Source organism: Triticum urartu, chromosome 1 (genome assembly GCF_003073215.2).
Source record: "Triticum urartu cultivar G1812 chromosome 1, Tu2.1, whole genome shotgun sequence".
Lineage (NCBI taxonomy): Eukaryota > Viridiplantae > Streptophyta > Magnoliopsida > Poales > Poaceae > Triticum > Triticum urartu.
This window is the reverse complement of record NC_053022.1, coordinates 373,545,091-373,557,565: the sequence shown is the minus strand read 5'-3', so window position 1 is coordinate 373,557,565 and position 12,475 is coordinate 373,545,091. Positions and strand designations below refer to the sequence as shown.

Sequence of the window (12,475 nt, the reverse complement as noted above, 5' to 3'; positions counted from 1 at the left end):
GTTTCTCGAATCTCCAAAATAGCATACATTCTATGGATAGAAAGAAGGGGATCGGAGAAAAGTACCTTCTAGGATGGATTGGTGAAGGAATCCACGGGCCAAATCGTCAGATTTGAAGATTCTTTAAGAGGCGATTGAGAGGGGGAGAGGAGGAAGCCGCCGGCCGCCTGTTCTGTAACTCCTCTGGAACGAATGGGTGGGGTGGGGGGGGGGCAGCGGGCGGCTGGCATCTAAGTCACAGTGCAGCGCCTGCGGGCCGGGCGCTGCACATTACGGTGCAGCGCCTAGCTCTGAGGCGCTGCACTGCTGGGTGCGGGCCCAGAGGCTGCCACGGTGGACTGAGGTGCAACGCCCCCGAGCTAGGCGCTGCACCGTAGGGTGTGGCGCCTGCGTGGCGGGCGCTACACAAAAGGGTCAGTGTTGTGAAATAGTTTCACGGGCAGTTTATTTTGTGAATTGATTTCGTCCACAGGTCAAAATAGTTAAAATTGCCGGCGATCTACGGAGTACAGCTGAAGCTCATGTTCTCCTGTTGTTCTTCACTCTTTTTTCCCCCTTTGCTCACACGAGCCGTACATAGCCCGTTGCTTCAACTGCTGTGCAGCCCAATGCTTGAAATGGCCCACACTGTTTATCTTCTCCGTTTCCATAACTACCTCCTAAAAAGAAAAAAAATCTGCTGCAGGTAATTGATGGTCGACGCTCCACTTCCTCTCCCCACGATGTCCACAAGAAACTGACGGGTTCCCTTTTAAAGTTGCTGCCCCACTCATTTTATTCCCATCGTCCTCCCATATGGATGGATGTCTGCCATACGACGCTCATACTGCTGCCAGTGGTCAGCAACTCTCTCCTCTCTCCTAGCCATTCCCTATGTCAGTCATCTTGGTTATTCTTCCTCTCTCCTAGCCATTCCCTATGTCAGTCATCTTGGTTATTGCGCCTCAGGTTTATGGGTCCTATTGGCACATAATGTCCCCATCCATCACTAATTCTGAATTTTTGTGTGTTTCGTTGATATGTACATATAATTTTGGTTGATTGAATACATAGCTTTCAATTTTTGTTCTTTCTCTATTCCGGATGTTTGATTGATATGCTCATTTGTTTGATTGAATACACAACCTTGCATTTTAATTCTTTCCCTATTCCAATTCTGAATTTAATTTTTGCTTGATTCAATATGTAGCCTTCCATTTAAATCCTTCGGGTTTCTTCTCGGCTACCTTGGGATCGAGCTGCTGTTTTCTTACTGAAGATTACTCCCCACACACTCTCCAATATGAAGGTAGATGCAAGTTACAGTTTCTGAGTAATTTTATTACGGTATACACATGGGAAGATTACTATTTAGTTTCTGACTATATGCGTTTCTGAGCGTTTGTGGGAAGATTACTATTCAGTTTGTGGCTACATGCAAATTTATGTTTCAGTTTCTGAGTTTTTGTGGGAATATTACTATTCAGTTTCTAACCATATGCAAATTCATGTTTCATACTGGAACCTTTTTCTAATTTATATTTTCTTACTGATGAAGAGTACTTCCCAGGCACGCTCCAATCTGAAGGTATATGCAAATTCAAATGTTTTATGGCGAAGCATGTTGGCTCGCTTCCTTTTTTATTGAGGTTCCACAATAGTTCTTCTACACTTCCCTCTGTGTAATTGTTCCATGTAGATTTTAGGTAAAGAACACAAACTATGGATGCATTAATCGATTATTCTCGAGTTTCTTTTGTTTGGTCGACAAAGAATCACTGAAACTTAATAGTGTGCTGGAGATTACGAATAGATAGAAATTGTGAAGATAAACTTTTCATGCTACTTTTCCCATTTTATTTGCTTTTAGGCACAGTGAAGAGTTTCCTGGTGTCACAAGCTTACTCCAAATATCACATATACAAGTGTGTAAAGACTATCTAGGTACACAGCAAGATCCAAAAAAATCAATTAAGGTCTATCGATTGATCTAATTTTCCTTAATACATTGCGTTTGTGCAAAACCTGATTTTACAGCACATGCTCATCGGTGCTTCCGTCGGACTGCGCATCATGGGGTCGAAGCCTCCTGATCGAGGTGCATGCTTCAAGGTACAGCCTCCGCGCGCTCTCTCATAGCAATCTCGATGGAGTCAACCTCTCTTCCCGACCTTCCTCAGTTGCTATTTTTTTCTATCTCAATTTCATTTGCTCATAATTGCTACCTCCTCTCTTCTCCTCATGTCAACCGGTCCCGTTTAATCCCGTTTAAAGTCCACTTATGGTATGATAGTTTAAAAAGGTTTTTTGTTTGTTTGAGGAAAATAAACTATCAAGCTAGCAAAAACTAACTAAACGGGATTGTGGACGCCATTTATCTGCCACTTACATCCATACTCTCTTCCCGACCTTTCTCAGTTGCTATTTCTTCTATCTCAATTTCATTAGCTCATAATTGCTACCTCGCCTTCAAATGTACTGGTTCTTAGTTATGGTTGACCCTTTTGTACGACAAATTATATTGGATTCATTGCAGCAATCACAGGTAGACCCACGCATAAACATGTGTCGGTTAATTTAGTTCTAATTTAAACTCTAATGGCCCCTTATTATTATTTTTTGAATCTCAATCTTATACTGGCTAGCAGATAAATCAACCTTGCGGTCATGGTGATGTTGAACTCTCCCTTCATCTCCATCTGATGCATCACACAGCTGGCTCTACGGTTATTATGATGTTTTCTGTTTCTCCATCTCGCTGCCAGCTTGCAGCCTAAGCTTTACATAATGCAGAAGCATGCATAGTTGCGCATCAGAGAAGGCAAAAATAATAATAATCAGAGGTGCCTAGGTATACTATCATGAAAGACAACCCAAAATAAATAGCAGTATGTTGCACAAAATTGTTCCGCTGAGAAGACTAAAAAGTGAGTCTCTTGATTTATAGGTGACCCTTTTATTATAGAAAATCAGATTATGTGTAAACCCATGTTTTATATAATTTTTCAATGGAATGCACAACAATAGTTTCTACTATTATGCTATCATTGTTTTAGGTTCTACAAATGGATGAGATGTCTCTATTAGCTCTACTTCACGTTTTTTTCCTGATCACCTTGATGATAAGCTCTGAAGGTAAGGAGTTAAAGAAAAAATTCAGATACACACATTGTCTGGCTTTTCGTCACATTTTCTCAAGATACTTTAAATAATATTTCCTTAAAAAATTTCTATGTCATTTTCATATACAATGTTTTCTTAAAATCTCATGTTTTTAAACATCAAATATTATTTAGCCATTCCCGCAGCAACGCGCGGGGTATCATCTAGTTTTTATAGATTACAACCTACGGGCTGGCATGACCTCAACTTATTGGAATTCACGAGGGCTCACAGTTGGAATAAGTGGGGGAGAGATGAATGATTGGAGGACACATAATCCCGTAGCTCCTATTCATAACATGTTGTCGTAGGTTTGGAAATTTTGAGAATCATTAAGAGAAGGGGTGGTTGCGAGTTGCAACAACACAGAGGATGGGTTGAAGGCGGTTGTGTCCTAGATATCCGAGGAAAAAGATTAGGCAAAGCCCATGTCCCCACTATCGACAGTGACTTAAGGTTGGGGGAGGCAACACACCACACCGCCCCTCCATGTTCTCCCTATTGCGTAGCCAACTCACCTTTGCTTCGGTATAAGATGATCGAGGTCTCAGGCAAGACTGACTAGGGCGGGAGAAATTGGAGGGGAAAGCATGATTCTATCAGAATAGAGCGCCCGCAAAAAATGTCTAGGACGTGATGTTCACATTATGTCGGTCTAATTAACAACGAAGTTTCCAGGTTGGCCTTCAAAGTAGCGACCATAGAGTCGTCATTTGGTCGGCCACATCGAGTAATCTAGCACGGAGAAACTGGCCTAAGGGCATGCACTAGGATGCCGAGTGATCTGGAACATTCAACAAGAAGATCAGACGGTCCAGAGTATTGGATCATTTGAGAGCTCCTAGCTATATCAATTTTATTGTTTCTTATATGAAGAGCGAAGGAGTGGCAGGAACATGTCACGATGGAAATGGATGGCATTACTCATTAGGAGACTGGTCCGACCCATAATTTCGAGGTCGACGGACCTTTTGGGTTAGCTAGATAAAAAAATTTGGGCAAGGGAAATCAGACACCATTAACCCATTAGGACAAGCAGGTCGATCCAAATCTAGTTTCTCGAGGTTGCAGTCCGGCGTTATAATGCACATGCCTTTGCAAGGTTGTTACCCTTGTGCTTATATGATTTTTTTTCTAACTATTGACCCAAGACTGCTTTTGTTTCAGAGTTACAAATGTGCTACCATATGATGCAAACGATTCATGGTAGATATAGAAATGTAGCTGCCTTTGTTCCTTTTTTCTTTGAACAAATAAATTCTAAATATCATAACTTACTAAAATTCCCTATAACTAAATGATTCTAGTTTAAATAATGTTGTTGTGTAAATGCTCGTTCTTGTGCAATCTAGTATTAAGATGGGTCTGATCATATTGCCAATAAAACATGAGGCCACTCGATATTGGACCATTGGGTTGGCTCCATCTCCCTGAACAGAACAGAGGGGCCAACAAGGACTAGGTCTAGGCCAGAGCAGCCCAACCCATTCCCATCCCGAGGTAGGTCGGACGTGGCTTTGGAGGAGAATGGCAGGAGCTCCTATGTGGTGCCTTAAGCGCCACTTGGAGGAGCCAGCGCTCACATGCCCCCATGTAGAAGACGAGCGCTTGATCACTTGACCCCTCCCCCCCCCCCCCCACCACATCGCTCGATCACATTTTGACCAATCGCATTTGATCATCGACTTTTAAAAAACCAAAATAAGTCTAAGTCACGAAAAATAAAAAAAGTTCATGGGTTTTGGAAAAGAGTTAACAAACTTCACAAAAGTTCACGAAGTTGAAAAATGTCATCAAATTTTAAAAAGTTCATCGTATTTGGAAAAAGAATCATTGATTTTGAAGAAAGTTGATTGAATTTTAGAAAAAGTTCATCAATTTTATAAACCATCAATTTTAAAAAAATCATGCATTAAAGAAAAGAAAAAAGAAAAAAAATAAAACGTAGAAAACCCAAATGAAAACGCAGAGAAAAGGTGAGCAGAACAGACAATGGGCCAGCCCGCTACTAGACCCAGTGTACATGCCTATAACGGGTGCCACGGGCGCCGTATAGGAAATGCCGAGAGTGCCCCTGGGATCACAACACGGATCGTTGCATAAAACTGAGGTCGTGACCAGCAAGTTGCATTCAGCACAACAAGAATGTCTGAGACAGTGCACGTGCTGGGGGAGAGGATTTGCTGGACGCGGACATGATGATTCCTCTGATCAGTTTGTGTTCTTGATTCCGTGCTTGGATACATTTTTCTAGCAAGAATCAACTTGCACTCGATCTTCAAAAATAAACTACTCCAACACTGTTAACGTGTCGGCTTTGGTGGTACCGTACTCATCATGACTACAGAGGAATTGGTTAGGGCATCTTTCCTTCAAACCTCCCGCATCCGTTCGGATTGTAGAAATTATTCAACACAAGTCTGTATCGGTCCGTCGGACAGTCCAGACGCGTTTTCCCTTATAAGCCGGAGACAAACGGGGGGGGGGGGGGGGGGGACCCTCTCCCTCGCGCGTTTTCGTCCGGTGCGAGCTACCCACATCCATACCGTTGTAAAGCGTGCCGCTGCATATTGAAGACGGCTCAACGTGGATGTGATCTCTCACTGGCTCCGCCATTGAAGCGACACCCCGGCCGAGGGTGCCGTCCGCGACGCGTCTTCGATGTCCGCGCCTGTTCAATGCCAGAGATGCCCTGTCCGTCCGTATGCCGCCATTAAACAGACTCGCCGGCCGAGAAACCTACTCCAGCGTCGCGCATTGATGCACCTGGATGCCTGGCCTCACCGGAATCCGCTATTTAAAGGTGGCCACACCCGGCTAACTCCACTCCACAACACTAGCCGCTCCCCATCATCCACCCTTGTACTACATCCGCCATGACTGCGGGCGGCGAAGTTTTGTAGGAGAGACTTTTCCACTGAGATGAAGCACGTGGTGTCCGCCCTTGCCGCTGCCTGACCGAGCCGCCGTACCAAGAGGATCAAGTCCGGCATGCCGGACAACATGCCCGAGGTCTTCAACGAAGAGGACGACCCTCATGTGCACGTCGGCTTCACCATGAAGCAGGCACATGCGCACTACAACGGCGCCATGGCGGAGGTGCGGCCTGGGCCGACACCTTTGTCGATGTTCCAGCATGCACAGGAGGAACAACGGTAGAACCTGTTCCTTCTGGAGCAGCACCGACTGGAGGAGGGCCAGATTGACGGCGAGGAGGCCTTGGCGGCCATGGCCGCGGCGAACCCCAACTTCGCCGCGGAGCAGCGTGCCATCTATGATGCCGTCCGCGCTCAAGCCGCCGCTCGCTAGGAAGCGGCCGCCGCGGAGGCGCAACTGCATGCGATCGCGGGGGAGAAGAACGCCATCTGTGCCGCCGACGAACTATCAGGCAGCCTGGTGGGACGACGACAACACCGACGCTACCATTTCCATCGTGGACCTCACGTCCACCGGGGACAGGCAGGTCGCGGACTCCTTCGAGGATGAGTAGGCCACGGGAGGCGGGGCCTTATGTCCAATGTGGGCCGGTCCGTCTCCCGTGTTCTACTCTTCCTCACCGGAGACCGCACCTGCACTTAATCGGTCTTATCGCTGGTGGTAATGAAGACGGCGGATGGAGGATGACAAGGGCTCGGAAGCCGGCCGCCGCCGGTGTGTAGGATAGGTATAGGGTCGGGTCGTTTTTTCTCTAAATGTTCGAAATCAAGTGAATCCGTCATGTTTGTATGAAATCCAGCGTGTTTGCATGAATTCCATCCGGTCCGTTGAAAAGAGTTTAAAATGTATGTGAAAAGCGTTAGATGGCGACCTTCCGAATCCGTGTCTGTGGACTGGTCTCCCTATCCGCGAACGGATGCGGGAGGAAATTTACGTGTTGCCGTTGAAGATGCCCTTAGAGCATGAGGTCTGCATTCTTCGCTCCCCGCTCCCCAGTGGTCAAGTTTTTTTCCTTTTATTTATTTAAAGAAACATAGTACACCGACACTCATAACACGCACGCACACTCATTTCTATAAACATATGTATGCACATTATCCTTATCTTTGAGAGACCTTAATTAACTGGCAGATCTTGAGATTGAGGAAGCCGTCCATACATCTCCTAGTCGACAAGCACATCTTACCACTGAAAGAGTAGAATCGAAGAGCCTAGAATAAATTCAAGAAATACACGAACACACGTGCCTAGTTTAGCTCTCGAACTCGGGTGAGCTTGTTCCATCACAAGGAACCCGAAAGTTAGCAGGTGTGGGGGCACGCACCTACCAGCCGTGTCGGATTGCCTCGCGATCTGCAAAGCCGTCGGATTCCGCACGATGGGACACCATGTTTAACATCTTAGTTTTTGAAACTTATGACTTTGTCATTCAATCGTACCAAGTTTTATGAGTTAAAAGTTATCGAAGTTTGAAAAACTCAACAAGATGTAATCAAATTAGAATTTATTTGAAAGCCCTCATCACAAGAAACACAAAAATGCAAACAAAACTTAATTTGGACTCCTACGTACCATAAATTCTCTCCCACAATAAACTTACCATCTAAGCTAGGCTTAGTCCGCCTGAGTGGTCAAATTCTACTTTTTAGATCTGAAATCTCGGTTTATTGGTACAACGAGTTAGCCTAAGACCTCTTCCATTGTAGTATCATAAGCAAGTATCATGTGATGTCTTGTAACTATTAAAATGATGTGACATTGTAATTGAACTGCAATTGAAGATGAGACTTGGGGGTTTCGTAACATAGAGAAATAGAAGGTCTAAGAACAAAGACAATGGATTGCAATTTGGTCAAATTTCCCTTGACTCGGATCCAACAATCACAGGTTACTATGTTGTATCTTGGTAGCAAAACTGAATACTAAATCAAATTCATTAGATGCTATGCATCTTTCAAATCAATAATTAGGGAAAGATAATGTAACAACACCAACACCAACTACAAACGGACACATTCCATCGCAAAACAAAATGCAATGGTCACTACCACAAGCTACGACTCACACGTTAAAAATAAATATAGAACAACTAAACCAAAGCAACAATTTTTGATTATTGAACGCATGCATGCACTTCGTCGAGATCATGCATGCATGCGTGGACGTGACCTCTCGTGTCTCCTTTTCTTTGTGGGAGATCATACGCGCGCGAACTCAATAGTATCGCCGGGATTAGTTAGGGCACATGAAGCCGGTCGGGACGCCCTTGCCGCAGAAGTTGAGGATGAGGCTGAGGTGGATGGGAAGGTTGATGTGGATGCCTAGCACGTCGGCCTTGATGGCGGTGCAGAGGCAGATGGCGGCGTCCAGGTCGACGAGCCCGTTGAGCAGCGGGCAGCACCGGTCGTTCAACGGAGGCACGCCCACCTTCGCCTTGATCAGATCCAGCACATTGGCGCACACGTGCAGCTTCAGCGCGTCCGTCGGGCACTTGCCGTACCACCCGCTCGTCCCGCCGCCGCCTCCTCCTCCATACCCGCCACCGCCACCACCGCCGCCGCCACTTCCACCACCACCGCTCCCGCCGCCGATGATCGCGCCACCAGGGCCCCCGCCGATGATGCCACCACCTGGACCGCCGCCAATGATCCCACCACCGCTACTTCCTCCACCGCTTCCGCCTCCATATCCGCCGCCGCCGCCTCCATGGCCTCCGCCGCCCCCGCCTCCATGCCCTCCTCCGCCGCTGCCACCTCCACCGCCACCACCTCTCCCGCCGCCGCTGCTCCCGTGGCCACCATTGTTGCCCGAGTCGCCGCAGCTTGGGCAGGCACTGGTCACTGCAAACAAGAGGAGGTTAAGGGCAAGGAAGAGGCCACATGAAGCCGATACCTTGGACGCCATATTGGTCACGAGCAGTAGTAGGTCAAGCACCTAGCTAGCTACTGCGAGTGTGTGAGTCTGGCTATTAGGTCTTGGCGTTATATAGAGGTCGCCACGAGAGACAATGGTGGTATTCTTCGGGAGATGGGCGGAATGGGACAGGAGTCCGTGATAGGATGGCACATGCGTGGATCCACGATAGGGCAGGCCTGTTTCAACCCGTGGGCTAGGTGCACTGGTTTGGTTTCTGCTTGAACCTTGGCAGGCACTGCGTGCACATCGTGGGTGACAGCGGTGAAATTTTGGAGGTTTACTCGTTTTTAATTAAGATGGGTAATAGCTCCTTGGTCCGTAAAAAATACTTTGGTCTTGTTTGGATTCATGGGTTAGAGTTAGTTTGAATTAGTTTGGTCTCAACTAACCAAAAATATTCAAACAGGAGGGTTAGTTTGGGTTAGATGCATCTAACCCATTCAAAAAATCTAACCCATCCAAGAGGCACTTATTTAGGTTAGTTCTTCTCGGGACCACTAAAAACCACACTTTTCTCTCGCTCTACCCGCAGCAGATCCCTCCCCACTTTCTCGAAGCTTCTCGTCCTCTCCCTCCCTCCCTCTCACACCGCCCGTGAAGGCGTCTCGCCGTATCCACGCTTCATCTAACCCTGCCATCCAAACACTTCTTTGACTAGAGTTAGTTCATGGTTAGTTTAGAGTTAGAATCTAACTCTAACCTCTAACTGAGTTAGAGTATCCAAACATGTTTAAAGGACACTAGTGCAAAACTGTGCTATGAACTCATGAAGATACACCTATCACACATCTTTGAACCGAATTATGTGCGATGTAGAAACCGTAAACAATAGAAAAATAAAAATGTAAGCCAAATAAATAAACTTTTCCTATGGCCGATCAATCATGCACAATTTGAGAAGATTGTGTGTGATATAGGGCACACAATTCTGTTTCTGTTGAAAGAACTGATTGCGATAAGTCAAAAAAACACACACACAGAGTTTCCGCCACACAAGCCACATGCGTTGAGTGGCAAACGGTTGTCAGGAACCAATTATGTGCGATCACTACTGCAGATTGGGCCCAAGACGACACATCTATCACACACGATTTGATAGAACTGGCAATGAACACATTGCGAACGGTAAAAAAATATACTCATGTTAGAAAACAAAATGTGTTCGACGGCCCATCCATCAGGCATGATGTTAGTATATAGACCGTGTGTGATATAAGGTACACACTAAACTATAATTCTACTTTCTACATGTGTGATATGTCGTCATAACACGCATGATTCAAATAGTATATATGTGTGCATTGTTGGCAAACGATTTACTTACGCAAATTGTTTGTGATGTCTTCGAACATCGCACATGATGTGTGATATGAATACTCGTGTGTGATGATTTTGAAGTAACACACACGGTTTGTATAGAAAACCCGTGTGTGTTAAGTGTTAACTCATGATAGCATATACAATTCTTGGTGTCAATTGTGTGCTTTATTGGGCACATGGGTATATCATATCCGTGGGTAAGCAATGTGTGCGCACGTGTTGTTCTAAGTCATGCTTTCTTCCTTTTTAAGTTATTTATTAATGACGTTATCCGAACACGCCATCGTTCCTCGCCTCTCGCCCATCGGTTTTTCGCTACCAGCGATTGGGCATAAGCCTAGGCACCGTGCGACAACCTGTCGAAGCACTGCCTCTACATCAACCTCCTCAACAAGGAAAATGAGCCGATGCAGGGGCCACGGCTCATCGAGGCCGAGAGCGTCCCCGGCAAGGCACCGGACGACGTCGTACTGCACGTCATCGCTAGGATTGAGCAGACCCTTGATGCAGGGCGTGGCAGCACCACAAAGCAAGATAGTTGTGTCAGCGCCAAGAGGCTGCGGCGTGCCGCAGAAGAAGATCGGTGGAGCGCTACAGAGCAAGATAGGTACGTCAGCGTCGAGAGGTTGCGGCGCGCCGCACTGCAAGACCGATGGAGCGCCACAGAGCAAAAGGCGCAACACGCCCCAGGGCAAGAGCGGACCCATCGCTGCTTGTCTGTCCCACTTGACATGCCGTTGCTGCTGGGTCCGTGTCAGTAGCCCGATTCCCCTCTAGAAATGGGCAGCGGTCGTCTCCACCATACTTGCATCGGAGGCCGTAGAGGAAGAAGATGAAGCAAGGGCCGGCTATGGTGCTTCTTGGTCCTATTCCTCGCGTATAGACGACTTAGTTGAGTCGGCGGTGTAGCTGGTGAGCTTCTATGAGGAGAGGACGATGGTGGTTGCGTCAACTATAGGGAAAAAGGTGACCATGGTGACACTACTCTCGGCCATGGCTGTGACGACGCGATTTAGAGGGGAAGACCCTACACGAAGGAACGAGTGAATAGAGGAAGGCGGGCTAGTGTCCTGGCATTTTTTTACAATAATCTCCTCCTGTATTCATGTGTCAAGATAGTAGCATCATATACAAGGATTGGAATGATTGCACTAGGAGCAGAATCCATCCATAATTCAAAAGGAGATAATTTAGCTAACCTAGCTAATTCATGAGCTACTAAGTTACTCTCTCTAAAGCAGTGATCATAGATTACATGGGTAAAATCTATGGACATAAAGTAGCAATCATAGAAAAATGCACTAGCAATAGAAGTAGAGTTTCCCTCTTTCAAAGCTTCAACAACCTCCACATTACCCAATCATAATTCAGTTTTGCTACATCCCAAAGTTCACGCAAGATTCATACCAAAACGGCTATCGCCTCCTCTACAAAGGAATCAAAACAAGTATCTAGTTTTTCATTAACAGCGGCAACGGACTGTCCTTTGTGGTCCCTGAGAACTACGCCAACTGTTCCCTCGAGCGTATCAATGTCGGAGCCAGCATCAACGTTTAGTTTGACATATCCATACCTTGGTTTCACCCGACTGGCCACTTTCCGCACAAGCTTCGGACTACATGATATAAAGAAATTTGTCGCGAGACCTCTCACAGCAAACTTATTTGAGCTGTACTTTGGGTATCTTCACCATGGGTCAATTTCCAGCTTTCCTACCAAAGGTACCACGCTGCTGTTGCCACAATTTCTCACAGCGTTGGCAATCCCAGTATATGAATCTCATTGTCCTTCAAGCATAACAAGTGTTCCAAAATAGCTTCACCGGCCCTGTCTACTGCTCTCCTGATGACATCCTCTAGACCGAGAGATTTCCAAGCCTCCAATGCAATTTTGCATTCAAACAGTAGGTGTTTCATTGTGTAGGTTCCTTGGTTGCATGCAGGACAACTCTGGTTAATTTTGAGGTGCTTATTCGCTAGAAGAGACCGGCATGGGATCGCACTGTGTAACACTCTCCAAATAAAGAAATTTGATCTTTGACTAGCACAAAAGGCTCTAAACTAAGTTGAATGTGTCACTTTGGGTAGAAGGTCCTTCCGAATATTGAATATATGGCCAAATTGGGAGTCCCAAACAGTATGGTAGGCAGAACGTACATAAA

At 46.2% G+C, this 12,475-nt stretch overlaps 2 protein-coding genes across 10 annotated transcripts; one reads left to right on the top strand and one right to left on the bottom strand.

Moving 5' to 3' along the window:
* The first annotated feature begins 680 nt into the window (after nt 1-680).
* On the top strand, nt 681-3,018 carry LOC125513254. Of its 9 annotated transcripts, none has more exons than XM_048678324.1 (6): nt 681-875; nt 1,190-1,288; nt 1,538-1,628; nt 1,850-1,923; nt 2,017-2,091; nt 2,628-3,018. In XM_048678324.1, the coding sequence occupies exons 1-5, from the start codon at nt 800-802 to the stop codon at nt 2,070-2,072; spliced, it is 396 nt and encodes a 131-aa protein (XP_048534281.1). In that variant the 5' UTR covers nt 681-799; the 3' UTR covers nt 2,073-2,091; nt 2,628-3,018. The 9 variants fall into 9 exon arrangements, 2 of the variants coding, with proteins under 2 accessions (XP_048534281.1, XP_048534287.1); XM_048678330.1 differs by having other exon boundaries at nt 707-838; XR_007285848.1 differs by having other exon boundaries at nt 708-838; nt 1,550-1,628.
* Nucleotides 3,019-7,994: 4,976 nt separating this feature from the next.
* Nucleotides 7,995-9,040, bottom strand: LOC125534049 (putative glycine-rich cell wall structural protein 1). Its single transcript, XM_048697355.1, has one exon. It carries the CDS (start codon nt 8,980-8,982, stop codon nt 8,311-8,313), a length of 672 nt encoding a protein of 223 aa, XP_048553312.1. The 5' UTR covers nt 8,983-9,040; the 3' UTR covers nt 7,995-8,310.
* Between the last annotated feature and the right edge of the window lie 3,435 nt (nt 9,041-12,475).

Bases quoted from the DNA above. Each gene is read 5' to 3' on its own strand.
- LOC125513254 (XM_048678324.1), top strand. From the start codon at position 800: ATGGATGTCTGCCATACGACGCTCATACTGCTGCCAGTGGTCAGCAAC. The intron at 1,289-1,537 runs GTAGATGCAAGT...TTACTGATGAAG, and splicing joins ACACACTCTCCAATATGAAG to AGTACTTCCCAGGCACGCTC. The intron at 1,629-1,849 runs GTTCCACAATAG...ATTTGCTTTTAG, and splicing joins TCGCTTCCTTTTTTATTGAG to GCACAGTGAAGAGTTTCCTG.
- LOC125534049 (XM_048697355.1), bottom strand. From the start codon at position 8,982: ATGGCGTCCAAGGTATCGGCTTCATGTGGCCTCTTCCTTGCCCTTAAC.